This window comes from Brachyistius frenatus, unplaced genomic scaffold, assembly GCF_029030835.1.
Source record: "Brachyistius frenatus isolate BFR_SWC_R1_liver_20210118 unplaced genomic scaffold, ASM2903083v1 Contig_74, whole genome shotgun sequence".
Classification (NCBI taxonomy): Eukaryota; Metazoa; Chordata; class Actinopteri; family Embiotocidae; genus Brachyistius; species Brachyistius frenatus.
This window is the reverse complement of record NW_027210673.1, coordinates 1,903,540-1,931,517: the sequence shown is the minus strand read 5'-3', so window position 1 is coordinate 1,931,517 and position 27,978 is coordinate 1,903,540. Positions and strand designations below refer to the sequence as shown.

At 42.6% G+C, this 27,978-nt stretch overlaps 1 protein-coding gene across 1 annotated transcript; it reads right to left on the bottom strand.

Moving 5' to 3' along the window:
• Positions 1-506: 506 nt before the first annotated feature.
• Positions 507-3,095, bottom strand: snapc5 (small nuclear RNA activating complex, polypeptide 5). The gene is made up of 4 exons (XM_069708313.1): positions 2,940-3,095; positions 2,415-2,536; positions 2,248-2,328; positions 507-1,177 (listed from the first exon to the last, which is right to left on the bottom strand). Exons 2-4 carry the CDS (start codon positions 2,502-2,504, stop codon positions 989-991), a joined length of 360 nt encoding a protein of 119 aa, XP_069564414.1. The 5' UTR covers positions 2,505-2,536; positions 2,940-3,095; the 3' UTR covers positions 507-988.
• Positions 3,096-27,978: the final 24,883 nt, after the last annotated feature.

Here is a 27,978-nt window from a genome sequence, read left to right as displayed (position 1 = left end):
TCTCGCAAATCATTTTTAAATCCCTTCTGTAAAATTCATAACCGTTTGTGGCCAATTACCTGAAAACCTTATGAAGAATGCATTTGCAGCAGGCCCGTGTGCTGAGCCCAAGTCCGTGCAGCCCTCCTGGAACAGCAGACCACGTAGAAAGCTGTATATATCTATCGGTGCACTCTCTATTGTGCATTCCCTGTGGTAGCACCACCCTTCTCCAGAGCTGTCCCTGCTGTCAGTGTGAAAGCTGGCCTTATTGTGAGGCTCACTGTATTGTTTTAACTGTTTAGAAAATGCTGAATGGTTTTCTGGTGGAAAAGTGTTTGCACTGCATTACCCGTTTGCCTGGGTCAGGTTAGGACAATAATTTAACACAGATATCACCTCAGTCCAGTATTTGGGAAGATCATTTTCTTTTCCTCCCATTGCCCAGAAGTAAACATGCATGGCTGCGTGCTGTGAAGCATGCCGTCTTAACATTAGAAGTGTACATATTAATAATCAGTCAGGTGAAACGTATGCAAAACATTTATTTTGTGCTTACAATTATCATCCCTCACATAATGCATACATCTTCTTATATGGCCCAGCCATACATTTTTTTTAATCAACAGTCACATCTCTGCATCTGATTTTTTTGTCCTCAAATGAAATGCTGCTCTCCTTCACGTCCTCCCAAATGCACAACATGTCTATTAAGCTACAGTATAAGCCTCTAAGAACACTGCCTTACACCATTCCCGTGAGACATTTCTCACAGAGTTTGACACATGACTACTATGGTGGTAAATCCCGATGACATGCCTTAAATAAGGCAAAGGAGAGGATATTGCTAGCACCACACATCATTACACTGAAACTGTTACTCACTTCATTCAAATAAATTAAACTTCTAAACTGATAATACAAAACAGGTGAACAAATAAACAGCTCTCCGTTTCCACTTGGTTCACGTTCGTCTTCAGTGGTGCAAATACTGACACCCCATGAACCTTTAGTAATCATCTTCGTCCTCATCCTCCTCAGGCACAAGCTCCAGCTCGTTGTCATCTTCTAGATCATCATCGTCATCCTCTTCGTCTTCCTCATCGTCCTCCTCCTCTTCCATATCGTAATCTACGGCGGCATTCAGTAGGAGTTTGGTTTGATTGATCTCGCTCTCATCATCGAGATTAATGTGAACCTGAAAGGATTAAAACCAAATATTAAAAAGGTTAAAAAGCACAAACTGAGCATACAAGACCATTTTAAAACCAGCTTGAGAACAAAAGACAAACTGCATAAAATATTATTATACATTAGTGTGAATACGACAGAAAACAAAGCTCAAGTGTTGAGCTCAAGACAGACCAGGATCACCTCACAGTTTGTTCAAATCTTGTTCAAATTTGGCAATATGTTTCTGTGAGCTGTTTTAGTAGCTTTTTTTTTTTGTCTTTCTTTAACATAAGCTCCTATATATCTCTTGTAGTTGCACCTTCTGACTGCACATGTAAATGCCTCTCAGGGACAACTGGTTATTAAGGAATTAGTGGTAATTTAACCATCAGTGTTAGCCAACACATGCAGCAGACATGTTTGAAATACAGTTCAATCATGATCATGTGCATACACAATGTTTATGTTTCAGGGAATGCTGCTCTGTCGAGCATAAGCATTGTGAAGAAGAAGTGTATCTGATCCTGATGAGAAATGACGATGATGAAAATATGCCACAGTTGTCTGGACAGAGTTACGTGAGCAACAGATGTTCAGTGTAGTAAACAACATATAAATTCTATTTAATCGCATCATCTAATTCAGTTTCTGAATTACAGAAACACACAGGTTTCTAAAGAGGCTTACATGCAGTGTGTTACTGCATGAAAACAAGTAATGAAAACAAAAGCAGAGTCGGTCAGTGCCTTTACATTGCACTGGAACGACAGGTTCGGAGATTAAAAATAACTCCGATAATTTAGCAAAACTACTGCTGGAGAAACACGACTACTTGGCAACATATACTTTAGCTCTCTTCCAGGAAACCGGGGGCTTTTAAGGTAATTAGATTTACTGCGACACATAAATGAATGAACCAATTTCCTGGGTTCGCCTCGTCACTCAAGGTGACCTGATTTTCTGTGCATCTAAATGAAGTCGGCGAGGTTATCCAGGTACAAAACAAACCGTTATTCAGGATGTGTTAATATGACCGATAAGAGACCTCTGAGCAGCTGTCAGGGTCGTGTCCTGATGCTCACAGGGATTTATTACCTCAGTTTCTGGGGACGAGCGCTGAGAGGCTCCTTCTTCTGTTTGGGCATTAATAATAGACTTCAAGGCCCCTTCTTCAAACTGAAATACAGAACGGACACACGATATATAAACCAAAGGTTTGTACACAAAACCACTTGCACACTCGTGTTACTCTCGGGACTCACCTTCAGCCTGTTCAGTTGGTCTTGCAGCATGACTTTGATTTTGAGGAGAGTCTCCTCTTCCTTCTTCAACTCCTGCAATCGGCTGTGCATGTTTCCTACAGCAGTCAGACCATTCCTCAACACTGAGGGAGAAGAGAAGTCAAGGGTAGAGTGCCATGTTTATTTACCGTTTCCCTTTCCCTGGTTACAGGGATGGGGGTGTCTTTGTGGAGCATCTTCATTAAACTCGTTGAATTTAGTCCCCTAAGTACGCCAGTCGAGCGTGTTTCAGCAGACACTCTTAGACGGCCAAAATAAGCATTAATAGTTCGGTATAGTTGTGCATTTAAAACTTTCTGATTACGAACAGATCAGTAACTAATGTCCGCAGCGGTACAACATGTGTCAAATTAAAAAAAAAAAAAAAAGTCCCACAGATTGGGTTGTTATTGCTAGTTAGCTGCTACGAAAACAATTAGGCGGTAGCCCCGAAATTACAGATTATTTCCCCACATGCAGGACAAAAACTCAGTTTGAGACTATTACCTCTGTTTATAAATTCTGCCTACAGCTCCATACCAGCGTGATACGCAGGATAGGGTGTCTCCGGGAGCTTTTATTTGGTATCCTGACAGTCGAGTTGTTGTGCTACAGCTACGGCTACGAGCTAAAGTTTGGTTCCTGTGGCGACGGTTCTGCGGTCATATCCGGTCTCAGGGTGCTTTCAAGTGCCGGCGGAAAGTTTACGTTCTGCTCTTGGGACGGAACAACATGTGAAACACGGAACTCTCACAGGTTCCCTAGCTCCAGTACTAGAAACATGTGGTTCTGGAACAACTAAAACTGACACATTTATTTATTGTTAGAAGACACTAAAATATTTAATTTATGAAAATAATCAAACAGACTCCCTTAGAACTCCAAAATACGACTTTATAATAAGTACTAGAAGGCAGCATTAGTTGAGGAGGTGCGTTGAATGCGGCGCCATCGTGTGGCGTAGCGGTAGTATTTGATGCCCTGTCATTTGGAGTGAAAATCAGATAGTTTGATTTTTCTTTGACCCAAATGAGTTTGTTTGATTCTTTTTTTTTGACCAAAGTGACACTGTTCGAACATTTCTTTTAGCCAAATGAATATTTTTAGGCGGCAAGAAAACCCTGCAGTGTTTTTTTGCAATGTCTGTCAAGCAGCTAAATTAAATTTGGTAACAAACCACAGCACCTGAAGTTTGGGTTTGGATAGGTGGTCATGGGTTAGCTAACCTAGTTAATTAACGTGTATCAATGCAAGTGTTTCTTGTAGAGGGTTGTCAATGGCCGTCCTCCTTTGCAAAGAAAGTTTTGAAGTGGCAGGTGTCAACTTTATGGCGCCAGGAAGCCTAATTTGTAGCAAATGTAGTTCACGGTGTTAGTCTGCCTTATAAAACACAAGGGTCACACTGGTGGAAGACAAACAGGCCTTAAAAGTGAAGCCTGCTTGCAACTTCACCAGACTAATATGCACGATGTAATTTGCCTTTCATGCTGGCGTGACTCCAAATAATAGTTTTATTGTACAAGGAGCAATACTTAAGGGTTTCCAAACCTGTTTTAGGAATACAATTTGCCAGAAAACCAGATTTATGACAATATATGTCAAAGTTTTAAGCATTTTCGTGCATGTTCGGGAAGCTTGGATTACTGTCATGGTACAGAGCACCCAGGATTTCCATGTATGTTCAGGCCTCCATGTTTATCCAAGTGTCTGACCTGCCCCATCAGCAAATATGCAGCAGTGTTGCCATTATCTGCAAAACATGCAAGTCTCCCAGTCTAAATCCCCCAAGCCCCCTTTTACCCTGAAAGGAAGCACGTAAAGTAGATAACGAATTCAGTGAAAACCTAAATAAATCACAGGTGGAAGTCATTGATGTGAACAAGATCTGAAACGGCTCTTAATCAGTCCTCAGAAATGTTTGAAGAGCCCATTAGGTCCTTTATAGGATTTCTTGACTAAGTCCATCCAGATGTGTACATTGATAATCACAGCACGCCGGCACGACTGGAGCCTAACAATGGAGCCCAGCCAAAAGGAGAGACATACCTGTCTCTGTTCACACACACACACACACACACACACACACACACACACACACACACACACACACACACACACACACACACACACACACACACACACACACACACACACACACACACACACACACACACACACACACACACACACGAAAACAGGACTGTTGTCTGTGGGATGCTGGTTCCTCACATTTCCTGGGTTTTTGCCTTTCTCCATTTATTTTGAGGCTTTACATTGTTGGAGTTGTAGGGGCAGGGATGGTGAGGGAACCACCATGATAGGGTTTAGGAACTTGGTGTCTGATGCCAGGCAGCACTGTCAGACAGGAAATGTTAAAGTATCACAGCAGAGGCTTCAAATAATCGCATTTTGAGGCAAATTGCTACTTGTGAGTCACAACCATGAGAACAAATAAAATGGACTTACGTTGATGGAGCAGTAAATTATCTCCTGCGCAAACGCTCTTCACATGAGTGACGACTAAGTGAATGACAGCTGTACTTATGAGTCACGCTCATTATCACAGTAAGCATGATTGGCTGGAGGGACAATATATGAGAATAGATATATAAACACAGATGCATCATCCATATTTTCTTAATTGTATCTGGAGATTAATTAAAATAAGCCATGACTTACAACTACTAACACTAAGTGTCACGACATGATCAAATTATTGTACATTATAGAACTTTTTTCATTCTTGATTGTTCATCGTACAGATGGCAAAATGAATGTACAGGTACAAGATTTATTGTGCGTCACACACTATATATGTATGTGGACATACTACACTACTGTGCTGCACTAATATTTAATTTATATACTTAAAAGTACAAGATCCTTAAAAATGTGATGACATCTTATAGACAACAGATTTATAAAAAATAAATGTCCCCTAACCAAAACACATTTCCATTAACTTCCTAAACATGAACTTTAAGGTGTCCCGAAAATAGTCAAATGATGTGCTGTTTAGTATTTAATCAGGATGGGATGTAGCTCACTTATAGACAGCACTTGTGTGATTTATCTTTATGGGTATCCTTTCTGTGAATCCACATGCCTCTGTAGGATTTAACATTTAGACAATATTCCTTTTTTTTTTTTTTATAGATCTTCCGTAAAATGAGCTGCTGCGTGGACTTTTGTGTCTGTAGCTTCACTGTGTGTTGTGTCTGCTCCAGGTTGGAAGCGGCAGCTATCCAGAGCCACGCTGGGCCGTCGCTGAGGACCCCAAGATAACACAGCAGCACAGGTAAGGCAGTGACAGCCGGCTGTTCATGTGTCTCTCATGTCGGTTTGAAAGTAAGTACATCTGACAACATGGCTCTGTGCTGACTAAACAACACATGAACAGCTATTTTTTTTTTCTGCCATTGCAGTCTACAGTGATATTATGCTTGAATTACATACCTGAAATGTAAAGAAGGCATTCAGTACCTTAGATTTAAGACTAATTAAAGTAACAAAGTCAATGGCTTCATGCCCTTCAATTCGACACAACAGTCGAGCCTGCTATAAAACTATGCCGATATTATTCACCAGGTGTTTCCAAAACACACCGCGTGTCATGTTCTGTGTAATGAAATAAGTCAGCTCTGCTATTATTTATTTATTTATTTTCTTTCACCGTTTTGCAGCCACTGAGAGAAAACTGTGAGGGTTTAGTCAAGATCGAAATGAACTTGATTGGATCAATTGGCTGTTCATCGCAGTGCCTTTAAGTTTGCCGTGTTGTGCTTTGTGACCATGTACGAGAACATTATTGTTTTGCGAGCCAAGCACATAGGAAGCCTTGGGAGGCTGGAATTGGAGCTCAGTGTCAGTGCAGTAGCGACCTCAAGGATTTGGAGGGGGGGATCAGATGAAAAGGTGCTCGGAGGCATGCGCCCCAATATCTGCAGCTGCCAGCCTCCCAGGACACAAGACTGAGAGGCCCCAGGGTGGCACGACGGTTTTTACTCGGAGCCGGTTTCAGCAGCTCGGAGGTGGCTAATGCTGGACAAGTTATCACTCCGCTCCTTGAGAAACACAGTTGTTTTCTTCTTGTCATCACGCAGACTGTATTGCAGCTACATTGCAGTTTCTCCCCAGGCATAGCCCTCCTTGGCAGGGCTCGAGCGTAGCGCTGAGGCCCGGTGGCAGCTGAGGCTCAGTCTCCGTGCATGCCGCCGCCAGTGGCGGTCTGCTGCGCTCCTGCGGTGTTTGAAGGTGCTCCCCGCCGTCTGTGGAATGCAACGCGGGGTGTTTCGGATGAGGGGCCTTCCAAAAGGGAGAGGAGGAGGAAAGGGGCGGGGAACCGAGAAAGAAAGACAAAGAGGAGGGCGGTGACCTTTGAACGGTGCCATGAGGAAATTGTGACTCAATTTTCAATTGGGGCAGTACAAAAAAACAGAGAAGGTGCATGCCGATTCTCTCGGCTCCCGACTTCACCCTGAAATCATTCTGGTCCTCCATCACGAGGGCCGTTTCTTAAGCTTTTATTTCTGCTCTGAGGAGCGGGGATCAAGAAGAGATGACGATGATGATGATGAGGAGGAGGAGGAGAAGGAGGAGGAGGAGGAGACTGCAGCTGATCCATCTGATCTGAAACGCATCACTGCGGTTGTATACCGAAGAGGACAAATTAACCATCAAACCTTAAGAATAATAATGCCAAGATTTAGATTTTCAAATTCGTCATTTATCAAAAACAGAAAGATTTAGGCCTTATTGACAAATAAACCACAAACGGTTTTCTTCATTAAAGAGATTTTTTTTTTCTCCTCATGAAGTCTCATTTCCCATTTTAATCGGTATCATAATATTATTCTCAGGGAGAGAGGAGTGCCTGATGTCTTTCAGCAGTAAACACATTTTAATGGTCTGTTGTCATTTCCATTGAGTCTCATGCTCGGCTGAAAATCCCAGAGGGGCAGTTAGAAATATACTCGATCCAAAACACTCGGGCTAATAAATGAAATAAAAATCCGGACTTGATTGAAGAGAAGCATTGCTGCGAGTAGAAATATGAGTCACACGGTGGAGTTTGGCTGCGAAGGTGCAGGGAAAACTGGGGGTGGCAGCTCTGGGACGTTTCCTCTTCAGCGTTACAGCGATGCGGACACAAGCCCGGGGCCCCTATAAAAGGAAAGGGTTCACGTGGAGATGCAGAAGCCTTTGTTTCCAAGGAACTACCTAAACCTTTACATTTCCTGTCCTGAACTCCCACACACATAACTCTCATGTGAATTTGGCACGCACAAGCGTATCAGAGTGCATTCATTGTAATCAGCACGATCTTCTGCACGTACACCGAGTCCGAGATATGGATGCATACTGCGGTGGTGAATAAGTGGATGGCGTAAGTGCACTGACACAGATCCATGTGTGCATAAAGTCACGTTACATCATTACATGGTTAAAAAAAAAAAAAAAAATGCCTGTAACCACGAGCACGCTAACATGTGTATGTGCCAGAAGTAGGAAATCAATGTTCATATTTCATGAGATGTAATCACAGTAGTGAGTAGCAGTAAGTGAAGATGTAGAATAATGGTCTGATTCGCTTTAGTTCTTTGCACATTGAAACCTTTCAGACTAAGTCAGCTACCTCCCTGTGGGCGCTCTGTCACTGAATCACAGAGGATGATTGATAACACTGTTAATCACCAGATTAACATCCGCGGTGTGGTTTGATTCGCGGTGTGGTTTGATCCGCGGTGTGGTTTGATCTGCGGTGTGGTTTGATTCGCGGTGTGGTTTGATCTGCGGTGTGGTTTGATCCGCGGTGTGGTTTGATCCACAGTGTGGTTTGTGTCCATCGTCGCTTGGACGCGTGCGTAGCTCGGTGTCTTCATTTGTCAGCCGAGTGTAGTGTAAGTCAAGCTTTACTCCCTCGTCCTTCTGGAAAACCTGATCATTGTTGCAGTCAGCATTTTATTATCTGAAGCGTTTCCTTTCCAGGAGACAGTTGGTTGACTGCCCCATTGCTGACAAGCTCAGGAAAACATGTTTATTCCGAGATCAGATTTGATTTCAGTCGGCTTATGCGGCTTTTGTTTGGCTTTTATAGCTAAGCTGATCTGTCCAGAGAGGTATAACTACATTCAGTCAAATTGGAAAGGATGTGCAACGTACTGTGATCCCCGGCAAGTGAAAAAACAGAGCGGTGGAGGTCTGGTTGCTCAGAAGTATGTTGGGCACATGGAACTGAAAAAAAGGGGGCTGGCAGATCCTGGATGTAAGACAATCCAGTGTAACCACAGTAAAAGGCTGTTGATTCAGGTCGGGCTAAACGGAGTGAGCTTCTTTCTGTTGCGGCCGGGGGAATTCCTCAGATCATGACATGAGCTTTAGGCCCTGATATGATGTGGTTTGGTCAGCAATGGCAGGAGGGAGTTTTGTGGCCGGGGGGCTGAGGAGAAGGCCTCCGTCACAGCTGAAATTTGTAAACTAATTGACCACCCAAAAACAGCATTCCTGTTCCACTGGCCTTTCTCTCGAGACCGACAAACAAACCCAGAACTCAAGAACACCTCCACCAGACCCACACACTGTGGTGTGATTAATGACATTTTCCCCTTTCCTTTCCCTTTCTTTCGTTCTTGCTCACTCTCTCGATCTCCTGAGCGTATCTTAGCATGAAGAGTGGAAACGGCGAAAAGAGCAAGTTTATCAGAAACGTAAAGCCGTCATTCAGCAACACGTTGCATCTCGTTTGTTTAATCTGCACAAAAACCAAAGTGTACAATCTTCAGCATGACCAATACAGTATATCATCTGTTATAAACTTAATGCAAATATATGTAATTTCATCCATGCATATGTTTAATATATCTATAAATGTATGCTGATAAATGACAAGAAATTTAAGTGCACGAGTGCCAAAGTTAGGTTTTGTAACTGTCAGCAGTCCCCGTGGTTGGTCCACCACAGGGTAGTGAGAAGTATTTCAGTGTACATTTTTTCAACACCACTGTTAAAAATAATAAGTCGAGGGAACCGTCACAAAAATGGTTCTTAACTTTTGCGTCTTACTTCTCTTTCAGTCGAGATCATTTTAAGCCTTTTTTTTTTTTTTTTGATGACACCTAAATGATGGTCTTGGCGCGCATCATTTAATTTCCCACTGGGAGGTCCAAGTGTTTGCAGTGAGGCGATGTCAGCAGTCAGCTGTGAGGATGGCAGCCTGCAGTAAAAGGAGGCATAAGGCTGACGGGGCCAGCGGTTGGAGGAATGTGTGAACACGGTGACAAAACCATTTATTTACAAGCACTTCCACGGTGAGGTCTAGCACCCGCAGCCCAAGCACAACCCCAGGAAGGACGCAGCTGCGTGTGAACGTTGTCGGGACATACCCCCCCCACCCCCAACCCGGTCACTTTGATCGGCCGACATGCGAGCCTCCCTGATCTCTAGGAACACCACCCATCTTGTTTGATATTCTGAGTGCACAAACTGAGACATTCCAGACATGCGAACCGCCCGTGACAAACGATCGCCCTTTGGGTTTTCAGTTTTCGCATGCTGTGGGCTTCTTGGCACGGTGAAGTGGAACAGCACCACAGAGTGTGGACAAGTCCTGGTTTAGATTATGTTAGAGAGAACCTCTAGGTTGGGGATATCATTTTATATTGACCTTTTTTTTTTTTCTTCACACCAGCTTGCTTTCAGAACACTCACAGGTCTGTATGTCATTCAATGGGCTGTTGACTGCGTTAAATCGGCTTTAATAATACAGATCCTCGGCGGAGCACAAAAAATACCTTGGAAGTCGGTTTCGTTGTAGTTTCAAGCTGTAACTCTTTGAGAAGAGAGAAGTGAAAATAACATTTATTACTGCCAGATTAGTCACTGCATATTAGGGGGTGATGTTGGTTTTGATTGGATTCCAACTCTGCTCCAATTTCTTCAGTGGTTGCTTGAAATATGTCCTTTTTTTAATTCACAACTGGAGTCTCGAGGTGTGCTCCATGTTATAAAAGGCGTTATAGAAGCCCATTGATTTCTCCATTTCATTAAACAGGCCTTGCACTGTGCCATAACTGATGTCATTCTACTGTTTCCTGTCATTTTCCAGGCAGGCAGTGTTCCACATGCCCTTCTCCGAAGTCCGTCCAGTCAAATCCTGACATGATTGATTCTTTTACACTTCATTTGTAGCGTTCATCAAAGTTCCATTGAATCATGAAACTTTGGCTGACTACTGTCCAAAGTAATCTAACCGCAGCAAAAGAAACGCCAGATCCTCCTGGGACTCAGATTTCCCCATTGAACTGATGGCATTTGGTAACACAAAGAGAACAGAAATGCTGCAGCGGAAATGTTCTGCCTCGATGCAATACTGAAGTTTTAAGATTTCCCCGTAAAGTTTGTTGTATCGTTCAAAAGTTCATAAAGTTCTCTGCAACTTTCACATTGGCGTGAGGGCTTTTTGGAAGAACAACGTCGGTCTGTGAACACTGATTTCTACATTGCTGGATTTGTCTCTCCCCAGTGTTGGATTAGGTTGCTGGATTGCAGTTGAAGTCACAAGCAATGGGTTGCGTAAATGTGAACCCCTCTCCCTCCATTCCTTGTCATGCTACACTCTGCTGCAAATGAAAACTACTGCCAGAAAAAGACGGCAGCAGATTTAGCTAGAATGCATCCATGCAACTACTCCTGTGCGTGTCTGGAATTTTGCACATGTGCATGTCTGCATTTGTGTTGCTCGTGTGTTTCAAGTACTATTAGGGAGCTGATTGTAATCGCAAGTACCATTTATGACCGGCTGTGGTGGGTCCGAGGCTGTCTGAGTAGAATCCAGACACATTCTTCTGAAGGAAAGAGACTGGTTGACTGGCTGATTAGCTCATTAATGCCTTTTTTTATTTGCATCAGCTACTGTATTGAAGGTAATAATGGTTACAAATGAAATACACTCTTAGGGAGGCCTTAATAAAGCAGCGTGTTTGCAGGTCTCATCATCTATAGTTGTAGTAATGCGCATGTTACTGGTTGCAACAGGAAAAGATGATTTAATGGTTGGCATTTTACGATATGTTGTATTTAAGGAGGACACCGAGGAGTAGCAGTGTGCTCATCTTTTTTTCCCCCCCATAGCTGCACTGTGAGGAAGTCGTGCTCCACAACTGCGGGTTACATTGTGGGGCCATGGAGGAAGTGTTGTGGAGGGGCTGTGAGGGTGTTGCTAGGCAACAGGGTGGGCAACTTGGCGTAATGAGTGTGGGGCTCAGGAGCTGTCTGCTCAGTGTTCCAGGTCCTGACAAGAACAGACAGGCTGGCCTGGGACGGCCTGCGTGGAGCTGCCACCGTGGCCACCTGCTCACAGCAATCATCACCAGCGCTCCAGCCAGCCACCGATACAGCATACAGACCCAATTAAGAGCTCTGCATGTCCCACTCCAGCCAGCCATCACTAACACTCCTGCAAGTCTGACAAGGCTGCCTTTTTTCCCCTTACCAAATCTCTAATTAACAGCATTGGCAGTAGTGAGGCCAGGCAGTACAGAGCTGCTGAAAGGGGCTGGGACTCTACTCGGGTAATCAGCTTAAATACAGGTTTATTTCCTGCCCCCTGTGCCTCGCTACATCCAGCGGAGATCACATTCTTTTATCTGTTTATCTCCAATTTCCTCTGACTTGTAACGTGTCTCCCAGACACACTGTCACCTCCAGTTAAGGCCAGACGGGCTGCTCCTGTGATCAGATGGTTTCAGAGCAGTGATCGGAGTTGGTTTTGGCAGGGCATAGCTCTCAACAACATCTCTTGTCTGTTCCATTGCTTACCACCTCCTTTGCCTGCACTCCCACCTCAACGAAGGCCTGTGATCTTAGCTGCAGAAACACTACTAAACAAGGATCAAAGAGTCCCAAGTGGAAATTTGCCATTGTATCGGATTATATTAAATCCTTTATTGTTTTACACAGAAAGTATTTTACTAAAATTAGACATCACTCACAAAGTTTTGTTCCTGTAAACGGGCAGTGCCAGATTTTAATTTGTGAAAATGAAAAAAAAAGAAGGGAGAGAATTAAAGTGTGAAATGACCTCATTATCAGAGCAGGATTAGGAGAGCTGTATGTTCCAACCGAGAGCAGAGGAGGCAGAGGAATTTCCTTTCAGAGGGGAGGTGTTATTGTTGGAGCCCTGCGCAGAGACGCTGGATGAAATCTCCTTTTCCCCAGTTTGGGACTGACTCTTGATGCAGGACCACCACTCTTTATTGTTGCAATTCATATGTCTTGCCGCAGTTCAGACCAAAATAAAAAAGACTAATTTATACTAAGATGGCACATGTAAGCATATATTTTGTGTATTCTGAGTCTGTTTGCCAAAGAATTTGTTCTGCCTGTAAGGAAAGACAAAGTGGCTGTCATAAAGATCTCCAGTGGTCAGTTCTGACCGCTGCACTTGGATGCTGTGATTGATGAGACATAATGATAAAGTGGGTTTCCTTGGTAAGAAGAATAGACTTGTTGTATTTTCAGGGCATTCTGTTCTTTTCCATTCCCAGAAATGTAATTAATCACTAGATATTCAATATGGAGGACAAATTGTGAACAGCCTTTTAGGTTTATAATGACAAGCTTAAAAGCATTTTAGGTGTTCATTTTCTCAGCGATTATAGGCAACCTTTTCAACAAATATGATATTATTTTACAGGCTTATTTTGTTAGTTTGCAGAAATATATTTCCACACTGCTTTTCCTTCTCTTTCTTGTGGGCTTACTTACTTCAAAGCTTGTTCAAGCATGTGCATTTCTTTTAGTTCATGTTGAAAAACTGTTGTCTTGTTTAGAGGGCTCCCCCAATGCATGCTGGGATACACTTCATTTCCCTTGATGCTCAAAAGTTGAAGCGTTGTAGAAAACGAATGGATGGACAGTTCAGGGTCTAAACAGCAGAGGGCACTGTTTATCAGACAGGGTGAGCCTTTTACAGCAGGTTTGTAAACGATGATGGCCGTAGATACAAATAGAAAGCATGTGCCAAAGTTTTATTGATCAAAAGATGTATTTTGTATTATTTACAGAGATTTCTGTATATTTTGTCCCAGACGTTTGACCTTAAATAGAATATGGACAAAAATGTACTGTTAAATGGTATTTTCCTAATAATAATATGCTGATTCTAATAATAGCAACAACAATAATAATCTTTATTTATATGGTACTTTTCTGGCTGCCACTGGCATTATTTAACACTGCTTCTCACTATGTATGCATTTCAACAATCAAGATATATCTGTGTTGAAAGTAGCGTGCCAGACACTCGGTTAATGTTGTTCACCCATGACAGCTCAGGTGTTAGCTGAAAGGTTTCGGGGGATGAAATGAGAGGAAACCCCTTCAGCAGTACCTGGAAACACCTCTGCGATGAGACGCCATGCAAACACAGGATTTCCTGTAAATCTGAAACACATTCAGACAGCTTGTGCACTCCTGAGTTCATCTTTCCATCATGTCATTTTGTTCACTGATGGAAGTTAAAATTTCGGAATGTTTGATATAGGAAATAGACAATGATGTTATGAGGCGGTCGGATCTACTGAATCACATAATCAGATTGAATGCTGTGGCTGTCCTCGGTAATAGTTGTGAAACTAGGTAGGCTAAAAACGTATTAAGCTCTCCTTTCACTGCCTACCATGCATGGAAACTTGTAGGCTGCAGCACTCACTCAGTTCTCATACAGGCAATGGTTTCAGTGCAGGGGGTTCAACAAATACCCAAATGGGGAGATTTGGGTGTGGGGCTAAAGAGCGGGCAGAGGTTTTAGCACCAAGCCTCACTCTTTACCTGCATGAGGTCATAGACTGAAAAAGGGGAGAGTGTCAGTCACCATCTGCAACCCGTGCACTCTGTTAGCCCCTCCATGACTGATTGCTCTCAACATGCAGATTTTTTTTTTAGTTGCGGACAATGAATTTGTACCACCCAATTCCCCAGCCTGGCTGTGAAGAGGGGAGGGGAGAGAGGGGAGGAATGATGAAAGGGGGCTGTCATTTCTCCGGCTGGCCCTGGACTGGCAGGGTCTACTCTGGTGAGCCTGGTCTCCTGGGCCCTCGTCTCACTTAGCCCTCAATATCCCTCTTTCTCTCTGTGGGGCCACGGCTGCTCTGGATGAAATTTCAGCAGGGGTATGAGGGAATGGTTCATGGAGTTTAGCACCTTCTTTAACATAGGCAAAATAAATGACTTCTACTAATGCTCTAATTGGTGGCAGTTTGATGATCAAGTATCAGTGGCCTTCAGGGCTGAAGCACCTCATTGTTTTGCTTCAGCTCCGTGAAAGAGCCAGTCTGTACCTGTTTTAGTAAGTAAGGAGGGAAAAATGCTCGGTAGTATGTGGTCTGTCGGGTCCTCTGAACTGTCTTTTTTCTGTGAAGTCAAAGTAAAACATTTGACATTTTAAGTTAAGCCTGGCTACTGATCTCTCCACCTCAAAATCCCTCCCCCTGGCTGGGATCTCTGTGCGGATTGTGAATCAAATGAGTGCCTTAAAAATGGTTCAGCCTCTCTCTCTCTCTCTCGCTCTCACTAGCTCTCAGTTCATCTCTCTCTCTTTGTGGTGACTTGATCAGCCTTCTCTATACTCTGTCCATGTGTTACAGATTTTCAGAACAAAACAACCAGGGGTAGATAAAAGCACCTATAATCTAAAGAAGTGCCTCCTCAGTTTTCTAAAACACAGTTTTTCTCTCAGAATATCATCAGTCAGACCTCCGCTGCCCCAACAGCAAGACTCATACAGACTAGATGTGTTTGCATAGCCTTGCTAATCTATTGTCTGGCCTATATGAAACGACATCAAATACCATTTGTCACTCTTCAAATATCTGAACTGACTGAATGGGTGGTCAGTCAGTTTTTGACTTTTTTGAATGGGTCAGTTTCCTTCACAACATAATCCTTGAATTAGCAGACATGGAATATAATATTTCGGATGATGTTTTCATTAGGGTATGAACACTAACAAAAGGTCCCCTTTACGGAGTGTGCCATGTCGCACCGGCATGTTTCCATAGTGGCTCAGAACAGAAACACTGGCTCTAGAGAAGGACTGTAATGTTTTTTGCTAGTTTTACGGCCATTGCCGATTCTCCGACTACTGTGGTGAAGTTGCAATCTGTAACTTCTTCACTAGATGCCACTAAATCCTGCGCACTGCTCCTTTAATGTATCCATCATATTTTCCCCTCTTGAAGAAGACATAACATCCATGTCTATTAACCCATGCCAAAGGGCTTGTTATGCTGCACTGTGTAAAAAATGGGGCAAGTAAACTGAATTAATGATCAGTAAATCATGCAGCTCACAGACAGCTTTGGCCTGTGACCAACACACAGTTGTGGCTAAAAAACAGCTATTTACTTATTATCTATTATTTCTTATGGAATATAAGAGAAAGTTGTCTACTTCGTGGTCAGTTACGTTTTTTTTAAATTTATTGTTGTTGTTTTTTTTTACAAAATGCAGAGTAAGCAGTTCTCTTTGTCTTCCCACAAACATAAAATTTTTTCATTGTTTCAGGGGGTCGCAGGGAAGTTGAGAAGGTTGAAATCTGTCAGAGACAGTGTTCTTACTTGAGAAATAAACATTAACCACATCAGTTATTGCTTAAGCCAAAGAATGCTCTTCGTTTGGTGTTTGCAAGTTAACTTAACAGAGATGAAATCTGCGACGCATGCGAAGTGAAGGACAGTCGTACAGTAGTGTCAGTTTGTTATTGTACTACATGCCCTGGCTGCAGCATGTCATTTTCCATCAGTTTCCCAGGTTAGCCCTGTGCAAGGCTTTAGGCTGTTTACAATACCTCCCCTTCAGCCTGCTGCTCCTCAATGAAATTTCTATTTATAGAGGCCACTGGCGTGCAGAGAGTCATCTGCTTGTTCTGAATGAGGTCTGGTGGTTTTGACAAGGTTAGCTGGATTAAAGCATTGGAGGAGGGGGGCTGAAGGACAGGTCACAGGGGCCGGTTAGGGTGAGAAGGCCACCAGGAGAAGACTGGCTGCCTTTATTGTAAGTGATGGTCAATCTTGGTACACTATTTAGTTAAATGCCGGACATGTGATGAAGCTGAGTTAGCCAAACATTTACTCAAAAACCCAAACTCCATTTTTATCCCTCTAATGTGGCATTCATGCCAACCCTTCAACTGCACTAACACCAAGTATGCTCTCTGTTCTAATGACGGGAAGTCATCATAAAGTAAGAACCAGTCAGCAGTCATTCACATTGATGTAATATTTTGACAACCCTGCCCTGTAGATGGCCTCATGGCCCCACCCATTGACCCAGCCAATCACAGGGCCAGCTTGTGTAAAAGTGAGCCATTTCAAAAATACTTTTGATTGAATACAGGATGTTTTTGACCAATGCGCTAATGAACTGAATGTGTGTCTGTTGTGAGTTCTTTTAAAGGTCCATTATTGCACCACAGGACCTTTTGGCAAATATTTCTGTTTTATCGGGAAAATGTTTTCTGCAGAATTGAATGTGGCAAAACAGAAAAAGTGGCAATTTCCTTAATCCTCACCGAGCTTTTTCCCCTTCTCTGCGTTTGTTTTGATTCCTTGGTGTGTAATGGTGTTTCCCACACAGTGGTGCTGCAGCCAACTTGCCCTGCTCCATTGTGCTGCTGGCCTCTCTTTGAACCTGTGCAGCTATAAACATGGCTAAGTGCTCTCCATCAGAAGCAGACATACAGGAGGACAATACTGGGACAGGAATTTGGTGCACACTGTCCACTGACACACACTGGAGCAAACGGAGACGAGAGCCTGAATAAGGCACTTCAATACAACTCGGTTACTACAAATGCTGATCCTTGAGACAAATCTGAGCAGGAATACGCTCTCACTCACACACACACACACACACACACACACACACACACACACACACACACACACACACACACACACACACACACACACACACACACACACACACACACACACACACACACACACACACACACACACACACACACACACACACACACACACACACACACACACACACACACACACACACACACACACACACACACACACACACACACACACACACACACACACACATACCAGGGCTTCTTTTATTTAAGCTGACCAATTTTATTTAAGGCATGAGTGATCATTTTCAAGGTCATACTGATGTAATATATTGGCGTTTAGAAATGAGAAATTATCCCTGCAACTTTGTCACGACAACAGGCACATTAATACTAGCTGCTGGAATTGTGAGGCTACTGGTAATAGTCCTTCATATGTGGTTAATGGAGTTTCCCTGGCTGGGATGCAATAAATCCAAGAACAAGATTCACTGTGTAACTTGACCAAAATGTGGCGTTGCTTGCACTGGCACAACACAAAGTTTGCAACAGCCTCAACAAATTGCAAAACAGTACACAACAACAGCACTCAGCACAGTGGACAGCAAATACATTTGTCCCTGGGGTAGCAAATGCTTTTTGTTTGTTCTTGACCATTTATGACCTGAGTTTTGCACTATGCTCCACTTTAAACCATATAGGGATGGCCAGTATAACCTAAAATCAGTGTCATGAATGTTGCTTTCACCTTAATAAAGATTCATTTAATAACTACTTTTTTTAATACATATGTACATGAATGGATCTTCAAAAGCCAGTACTTTGCATTGTGCAATAAACAGAAAATACTTTTTTTGGACCCTAAGTAACTTTTTAAATGACTTTAAATTGTAATTGTTAGAGCACTTTGCGTTATTGTTTTGGTTCTTCTTAGAGCAAAGTCTTAACTCTAGTTTAGTATCTTTAAGAATAACGTCACTGGTTTTGGTATTCATCTGTTCAAACCTATGAAATAAAAAATCTAAACAACAGGATTTAGTAACTATGTTTCATATTGTTTGTTACTTAAGGAAATCAAAAATGAAACAGCATAAATAAAGCTTGTGAACTGGACTGCTGTGTCTGAAAAGTACTTAAAAAGTCGTATTATTTTCAAGGATAATACATTCTTCCTTTTGTGTGATGCCACCAGATAAAAGTGGTGCCACCAAGTCTGGTCCTGGAGCTACCATCTGAAAGACTTGGTGGCACTAGTGCCACCAGCGTAAAATTTTAGCTCGAAGGCCTGTGCAAACTCACACACACTATCATTGTCATCATCTGCCTCCCATGTTCCTCCAGCCTCAGGCTTTTCTCTCCTCCAAGCAAAGTTCAACTAAACCTAAACAGAGATCTGATCTTTCTCTCTTTTAATATCGAAACGGAGCCTCCTGCAGATCTCCTTAAAGCTGCTGATTTGGTTTCAAAGATTTGGCCAGCTATCTCCTCAGTATCTCCCAGAAAAACATTGTCAATGTGTGGTCAGGATAAGCCGTGTTGGGATGAAGTGCAAATGAATGCCAGTGTGGTCGTGTTTGGACAATTTAGCAAGGCTGCAGAGGAAAAACCCTCAAAGTCATCTAAACATAGGGACTCCGAAACCTCCCAGTCTCTCACGGTCTTGACTTGAGGTTAGATGATAGACAGCCTCTGGGATACAACTCCAGCGTAGTGGACCGCTCCTAATGGTTTATGCCATACAAATGAGTATTTTTGTTCACTCTTTAAAACTCAGCCTTGTGTTTTATATTACTGTGTACCCTCTTTGTCTCTTACATGTGTATTTTTGTAGTGCCCCTGCTTTCAGGCTGCACCTCTCCAGCCACAGCTCCTCCTGAGCAGGAACCATTCCACCCACACAGCCACGATACCATCCTTGACATAAACACGTCGGCTATAAACACAAAGGGTCTCTCTTACACACATATGTACATATGAACACGTATAGTACAGATGCCTATACAATGACTGGAAGATTATTATCGGGTCTACTTTGTGGAGCGCATCTGTAGGTTCTATGTAAACCACCTTGTCGAGGGTTGAGACCGTCCCAGTCAGAGCAGGGTTTACTCAGATCAGAGACAGTTTCATTCAAGACTTCAATTAAGGTCTCCCCAACCCTTGACTCATTTTCCACTCTCTAATTTTTCTAATGGCTGGGACAGGAGGCTGAGAGCAGCACAGCCAGCTCTGCACTGCTCATTAGCTCCAGAACCGCCGCCCGTGCTGCATTTAACTTAATAATGAGGCCAAATTAACAGCAGCCCTGGCCATGCTCCAGGTGCATTGTGGGTGAGAGTGTGGGTTAGGAGGAATTGAGGGGGAGTACCTGGCGAGCTGAGGGAGTTTAGACAAAGCAAGGCAGTAATGACTGGAAACACATCATATTAGGACTGCCTCCTTTGTAGACCTGAACAATATGGCCAAGAAGCTTTCAGTTGATTTTTTTCTCTACATTAACTCCCAAGACAAAACATGATTCTAATAGTTGCCTTTAGCAAAGCTTTACGCGTTTCCGCAGTAACTAACACTATATGTTAAAGATCAACAAAAAAAGCACAAGGAGCAAGGCTGTTTCCTTTTACATGCTATCATCATTGTAAAGAAAAAAACACTTGTACCAGCCGTGCACTAATAACAAAGTAGCAGTACTTGTGAAGGTGTAAACTATATAATAATTTGTAGGCAATTGCAAGAGAAAAATGACATTAATATTAGAACAAGTTGCATTTTGTTTTTTTGTTGCGTAAAAAAGACTTCAGTATTCTGTCTTGCACAACAATGTTTAAATCATGGATAGGCAGGTTTTTTTTTTTTTTTTGGGGGGGGGGGGTGTCATAGGGCAACAATTTCAAAACCTTTTAGCATATAGTCATTTAAATGGTCTGCCAGATCACTGGACCTCTGCACCTCCTCTTGACTGTATTCAGGCTGTAGACCGGGACATGTCCTCATGTCCCGGTGTGCAGAGGCTGCACAGCTGTGTTCATCCTCCAGCTCAACCCTTTGCCAAAGTGGGGGCTGCCAAGTGCTAAGTGTTAATGAACCCAGGCAGCCTGGGAAAGAGTATAAACACACTGAGGCCTTGGATGACAGTCACTCTCTTTAGTCAAATACGCCCTTGGGCATGATTTCTTTTTTTGTTCTGCAACATGTGTTTTTTTGGGGTTTTGAGCCTTTGTCTGCTGCGTTTAGAGGAAATGCCCACCAGGTCTGGCAAACACAAGCTGCAGGTCGTTTTGTATGATATGTATTTCTTTCTGACCAGTGTTGTGTAAGGGTTACTAATTAGTTACCTTTTTATTAGTTACTTATTTCCTATTGAATTACTATATCAAGTGTTGCATGTATTATAATTGGTTACTCAGGAAAGTAACTTGTGTGTTACTAATAAAACTTGCTTCAATTCTCGTATCATACATAGATAATAGGCATGGGTCAGAATTTTGAACTTTTTAATTCGTTATTTTAGATAAATTGAAAAGTTTAAATGACTATGGTCTTAAAAAACTGGCACCTGCTAATAACGTGTCACTACATTGAAAAAGTAGTGGTGGTGCGCCTAAAAAGCTGTTTGGGGCTCTGAATAATAGTCGAATTGTTCTCACTGAAAATCAGGCTATTTTTGCTGAAAATTCCCATTCCGAATAGATATTATTTTAGTGTTGGCTGCCTAAAAAGAACAACATTACCTCCAGCTCCGTGCTAGTTGATGCAGCATCAGCTCTTCAGAAGCTGCTGCATGTTGTTCACAAAATAGAGTGAAGTGTTTGTTCACCTGCCGAGGGCCTGTCAGCCAATAACCTCAAACATCAGTCGCCAGTGATGTGGTCATGTGACTTCTCCTCCACCACCATACCCCTGATTTGAACCCCGACCTTGTGACAAGGCTAAAGCTAATTCCCTCTGTGGAGCATTCAGGAAACAAGTTCCCATTTTCTCACTTGCACTAACTCAGTGTCGTGACAGGATGCTGTGTATTTATAAAGCCCTGTAATAGGGTCGTTTTATACTGCCGTTGTAGTAATGACTTGGCACACTGTAGACTGTTAATGCAGTGTACAGACCAGAGGTGATGAGAGTGATGCATACAGCAGGATTTGATTTAGTGTGTGCGTTTGTGCTGCTGTAATTTATTCTGACTCACTTCAGTCAACAGAGAGGAAACGACCGCGCATGAATTGAAGCTTGCTTGTATGTGCCTTCACACATACATGCAAAATCACACACTGACTGCCTGCAGAGGTAAACAAAGATTTTCTTTAATGATAAATGACAATTGTATTGGCCTCCTTATGTAACTGTGGTTTTGCCTTTTCTCTGTGCTGTGCTGGATATTTACATTTTCCATGGCCTGGTTGTCAGCTGGCAGGCAGCTTGGCACATTGTAGGTAGTTGTACAATTTTCCCCTCCGGCTAGATGTTGTTTTTTTAACCAAAGCCTTTGATATTTAAATGTACTTTTATTCAAGCTTTCAATGTCTCCCAGCAAAATGACTCAGGAATACGTCGCCACTGAATCAAATGCATTTGCATCCTTGGATCCTTTAACATACAGGTGTTTGTCATTACTAAGAATACATAAAGTCATTTGATGACTTGTAGGAAAACATGACCTGAGTAATATAAAGCACTCATAAGAAGAAAATCATTGTGTTGTTCTGCTTTAGCCTTTGCATCTAGTTTACTTTGAGTGAGTCAAACTACTAACAACTCTGAGTAAAATCTTAATGTTGGGGAGCCATGTTGTCAACATTATGATTTTACTAAGAGGTTTTTTTTCCACTATAAATTGAGTATGATTTTAGTACAGTCCTCCTATGTTTGTGTCCTTTGTGTATTTAATTGATGCACAGGAGACTATGCTCTGTAATTTCTTCACATCCATCATCGTCCCAGCGCCCTGTGTGTGTGTATATGCTTAAGTGTATGTGTGTGTTTCTATGCGTCCAGAACAGAGCCCCTGGTGTTTGGACAAAGCAAACACACTATCATTACTGGCATGATTATGGGGCATCAGAAGTTTAAGCAAATATTCAAGAGGCTTTGTCTGTTTTTAGGATTTTTGATACAAAGATGACCACTGAAATAACTAAAGCACTGAGAAGACCAAGCCAAGCCAGTGCTTTGTTCCCAGTCCTGACCCAGCCTTCAAATGGATGTTTAAGTAACTAAGTAAGCGTGCGATCTGACATATCCTTGGACCACTGAAGAGCCTCTTCATGTTCAGAAGGAGGACACATTTACCAGCATTTTTCACTCTTTAGACTAAGCTGGAAATAATTTGCATTGTAAATATTCTTCTGAGTTTATTTCGGGTGGACTAGTATTGTGTTTCTATTCCAGTCATTTTTGAAAGATGCTCTGGGAAGCAGGACAAATTTTGCAAGTCAAATTTTCCACCACTCTCTGCCACTGTATACATAATTGTCTGAAAAGTAATATGTATAGAGTACTTTTCTCCATATCAGCAGTTTAACACAGTCAAACACTCTTTCGCTAATGTGACAGTGTAAAGTTGGTAACTCTCTGCCAATGATACAAATAGCAAGTCAAGAGGAATTTACGCAGCATTAAAGGACTCCCCCCTCTCACTCCAAGTTAAAATAATGTTGTTCTGGATATAATCATCCAATTAGGGCGATGGAGGCAGGACTTGGCTGGTACAGGGATCACATTTCAAAGACTTATGTCTGCCAGTTGACACACTGATGGCAAGATAGCCAATACTTAGTGCTCAAGACTGTTCAAGTTGGCCTATTTATGATCACGTGCAACTCTGTAGCACTCGCTCTGCCAATCGAATATAAGCTATTGTGTCATCTGAAATTAATCTTGAAAATTCCTACCTTATTTCTGTTGTAATGGGGTGCGAGTTATTGGCATTAGCATTAGTGTTGGATGTTGCTAGTGGATGCTTTAGATAAAAAATGTTCCCTGATGTATCAAACATGTTACTTGCATGACCCAGGAGCTGCTATCTCCTTGGCTTGCAGCAACAAACCAAGTATTGTTACATGGCATGAAGAGAAATGGCTTTTTTTTTTTCATAGAGGAGTCATACTAATATTTAAGGGCCAAGAGCATCATTGGGTCATTTACCATCATCCAGTGCAAATAGGAAAACCCTGCAGGTCGCTTCTCTACTTTGTATTCTTTGAGAGAGTGTATCCGACCTCCCTTTTGTGTGTAAGAAAGTGTATACGAGAGAGGAGGAGAGACATCCTGCCACTGACACGTTTACAGGCTGCTGGGCCTGCAGAGTGCCTGATGGCAGCACTGCTGTCTGAGTAATTACAGGCTTCCTGGTGGATATTACTGAGGTTCCAGCAATCCAGTCTCCACACAAGGCCACTCTCCCACTGCAGTTAAGGCAGCGGGGAGAGAAAAAAAAAAAGAAGCCTTGACCAAAGAAAAGTCAGGGAATGAAGAAAATAAACTTTTCCCCTCTTTTGGGTGTAATTCAACAAGTACAGCTCTGTTTTCTGGGCATAGTGATGTTTGGATTCTGCCAGAAATATGTACCCCAGTATAGGCACATTTTTATTATACAGCAGGGCTCCTGGTATTTTGAAAATGAGGTAAGCTCAATTACCAACAAAGGGCTCCTCTCAGGGGTCCGTCATCACACAGGGTCGAGAGAGGGAGAGGGAGGAAAGAGAGACCCCTCTGCTTGGGCTCTGACACTACAGGATTAAGGGCGCAGTGGCATGAATTGTAAGCATATTCTAGCTCGCTTTATGTGGATACCAGATGTTAAATTGACATGCAGGACAAGACAGTTGTGATGTGGTGGTCTGTGGAGCAGTGAGCCCAAACTATCCCATAAACGTCTTATAGGAAGTAGTGTGTTTAACTACAGACAGTTGTCTTCACAGATTCTTTGTGCATGTTGAGGCATCAGGCGAAGATGGAGCTGAGGTCATTTTCATTCAGGAGGGTTGTTACTAGAATCCAGTTCAATTAAAATGTTAAACATCTGAAAACTATGTATTACTACAAAAGCTAACCATTGTTTAAGTATGCAGCTGTAGTGTTCCGGTTGACCTTCTTTGAGTGACAGATTATTATTTGACTTATACAGCGATGCTATAACATTTCATCTATTTGACTTAAGAATATGAGAGAATTAATATTCAGTGATTAAATGTTTTCAGATGTTTTAACATATTTCAATATCTTTAAATATTGTTGTTTAGAAGTATTTTTGATGTGCCACAATTATAATTGTTTTTGGCATTGTTTTGTAATGAATTAGACTATAAAATATAACTAAAGTTTACATTAAATATTATATGGCGTGGAACTAAGAGCATGATATCTGAAATAAATGTCACGTCTTTCTAGTTTGTGATATAAAAGGAAAACATCAGTTTAATGCCGCCTCAGCTACTGACACTTTTCACATGCTGTTTGCGCAGGGTGAAGGAAAACCTTAGAACAACATTTAAAGACACAATAAAGACTAAAATCAAATCTGCTAAAATAGGATATAATAAAATACAAATAAGGTAGAAAATAGTTGAAGAGAAATGTAGTTTCAGTTAGCAGTTTGCAGTATTTTCAAAGATCTCTGATTAAATGTTAATTTGAATCGGCAATGTTTTAGCATAAATACGATTTTTTTTTTGTTTGTCAGTAAAAGGCCCTCAAAGAAAGATATCTAGAGAAATGGGTCAACATAATGAGTCATATCTATTAAACGTGTCAATGTGCCGCATCCGTGGGGGCAGAGAGCCTCCTACTGTGGTGACGCAGCAGGCACCAGAGCTGTTTGGGTTCCAGCCTGTCCCAGGGGCTGCCTGACGTCTCCTCGCTTCCTTATCTTAATGAGCATTAACCGTTTCTGCTCTGTGTCAGCTCTGCATCTTCAAGGAAGGGACAGGAAGAGAGGAAAAAAAAAAAAAAAAACGCGAGGGAGTCGGAATAAGACAGCAAAAGAGATAGCGAGGGAGAGAGAAAGAGGGCCTCTGATAGAAAATTCCTGACAGCTGATAAGAAGGAGAAGGAGATCCAGTTTACTGCACAGATAGGGTAGGAATGTGCAGCCAGATGATGATGACTGGGTCCATGACTACACTGCCCCTATCTGTGCCTGCCAAGACACATCACCACTGACTGCCTGCATGCGAGCTAACCACCTTTTTTCGCCTAGAAAAACACTGGATATGGTGTCCTCCTTTATGACAATTCCTTTACCGTCCCTCTGACTTTGGCATTCTAATATCGTAGGGCCATGATTATGTTAGTACCATAATGCGGTGCTGTGTGTTCCTCCAAAATCACTATTTTCACCATTTTACACGTTGCAGCAGAGTCTGTATGTAGAGCTACATAATATTGTGGTACATAAAATATCCACACACGCCGTCGAGCTGTCTTTTAATTTTAGCGTGATAAGTGTGCGCCCGCAAACTTCTTTGCTAAATGAACCTTTCCTTGGAAACACAATTTTACGTGAGTTAGTGGTGTGCTGCAACGGCAACCAAATAGGCATGAGAGGAAATGAAATCCAGCTCAGACAGTGTGGAGCATGGCCAGTCAGTCAGAGAGGGCATTTTAGCTGTGCAACTGAGCTCCCAGCTTTTTAATTTACAATAAATCAAAGTGCGTGGATGCACCCTGAAAAGGCCTGCGTAGACGCTGTCTCTCGGTCAGAGACAGAGAGAAGCAGCGGGTTGAAGCAGATTGTATTAGCAGGAGCCAGGGTTGTATGTGGATCAGACTCCCGCTCAGCTGTCTCCAGAGGAAATCGAACAAGCCAGTGCGGTTCATTATTTCGTCAGTTGACTCAGCAGCAGAGAGCACTGGCGACACGGCCGTTTACTGGGAGTCTCCACGGACCCCGCTTAGCAACAATCAGAGTAGCCAGTCAGCTGGAAAACCTAAGGATTCACCGCCGTGTGGTGTTGCTGTTGATTTATTTCGAAACAAACCCATGTTCATCTCCCTGATGAAAATATTGAAACATTTCTCAAGCCCTTGATCTTCAGGTTCAACCCAGTAGCGGGGTGAGAATCACTCTCCGGTCGCTACCGACTCACATTGCTGAAGTGAACATAAGCTCTTTTACTCAGTCTTCAGACGCTGATATTTGGAAGGAGATTGGGGAGTGTGGGAGGGTTCTGCAGGGTAAGGGTCTCCGTTGTTTGTTCTCCTCGTTAAATACAAAGTCCTGTGTTGTGACCCCGTCGTCAGAAGTTGACCTGCAGTCGACAGGAAGCAGCAGCACACATACACAGCAGAGCAGTACTCCACATCAGGAAGAAGGGGACATGTAGTGAGGCACGTTCTCATGCAAATCATGTTTTTTTTTATAGATCTCAACAGAACAGAGATGTTAGATATAAAGTCCAGCACGTTCAAAAATCCGGGATATGTTGTCTGCCTCTTCTACTATCTGTGAGTCAGACCAGGACTGAGGCGTATGTGCTAATATGTGACGATGCAACATCTAAAAAATGGTGGGGTTTCGTGATATTCCTCTATTCTTAAACATCTCTATTTCTGAGCAGCGAGCGCCTGACAGCTATCTGCCAGCTCAGACGCCAGTCTCCACTCTATCATCAGGGTGTGATGATGCAGATAGCTCTGCTCCACAGTGTGCAGTCGAGCCTGATGATATGGGTGGAGTTGAGGGTGCGGGGAGGAGGCGTATTCAAGGATGGCTAGACAGTTTGCAATCCGCTGTGAGAAACAGACAAGAAACATTCGTCAGCTGGTGTTCAGAAGACATAGAGGCACCAGCGGAGCGCCAGCCTGGCACGAAGCCGGCCAGAGGCATAAGGTCAGAAATGTTATCACCCGGCCTCCGGTGACATGCCGACTCTATCTCCATCATCAGGGTCAGCTCATTGTTTGCTCTGTCTGGGGCTGAATCATGACCAGCTTGTTGGTAGCAGACAATCATGTTTAGGTGGAGTCTGACGACTGCGCTTTCTGTCACCTTCAGACCACAAAAGATATTTACTTGTGATAAAGGTGTTTATGAAGTATGCTTATCATTGTTTCCCAGAACCTGGCCGTGTATTTTTAATGAAATATCTTCCGATGCCAAGAACCAGTCTGACTGCTTATTAGATCAGTTTATTCGCAGTGGCTAAAATGAACTGGAGTCCACCAGAGCTCAGCTTCCCTCCCCAACATCCAACATGGCAGAGCTCAGCTCCGTCTCCTTTAGTATCAGTATCAGTATCAGTATCTGGGTTCGGACGCTGTCTTGCGATGAACAAACAAATGTAGTGTATTTCCTTCTTTTCTTTTTCTTTTACTTTATTAAACAGCTACAGCCTCACACAGCAACAGGACTCATACTGTTTCCAAATTGAGAAGAGGGGCTGTGTGCAGTTTATGCAGGTGGCACATTAGCAATAACTTAATTAATTAAACTGACTTGTCATTGTGATCTTAAATAGCCTTTTCTGCACACCGAACGACTGAGCTGCTGCACATTCAGGTTTTATATCATTTATTGCACTTTACTCACTGTTGACACTTTAGTTTCACTGGAACTACTTTCTGTTGAAGGAATATGAATAATACGAATACTATTTCTACCGTGTGAAGTGTAGAATATGATCCCTGACCTCACTGGACAAAGGCTCCCTCCTCACAAATCCTTAGTTAAAAATACTTATAAGA

What these genes read in the sequence shown, in the direction of transcription:
- snapc5 (XM_069708313.1), bottom strand. Translation starts at nt 2,504, where the DNA reads ATGCACAGCCGATTGCAGGAGTTGAAGAAGGAAGAGGAGACTCTCCTC. An exon ending in ACCAACTGAACAGGCTGAAG is followed by an intron (nt 2,329 to 2,414) that starts GTGAGTCCCGAG and finishes TCTGTATTTCAG; the next exon opens with TTTGAAGAAGGGGCCTTGAA. An exon ending in GCTCGTCCCCAGAAACTGAG is followed by an intron (nt 1,178 to 2,247) that starts GTAATAAATCCC and finishes TAATCCTTTCAG; the next exon opens with GTTCACATTAATCTCGATGA.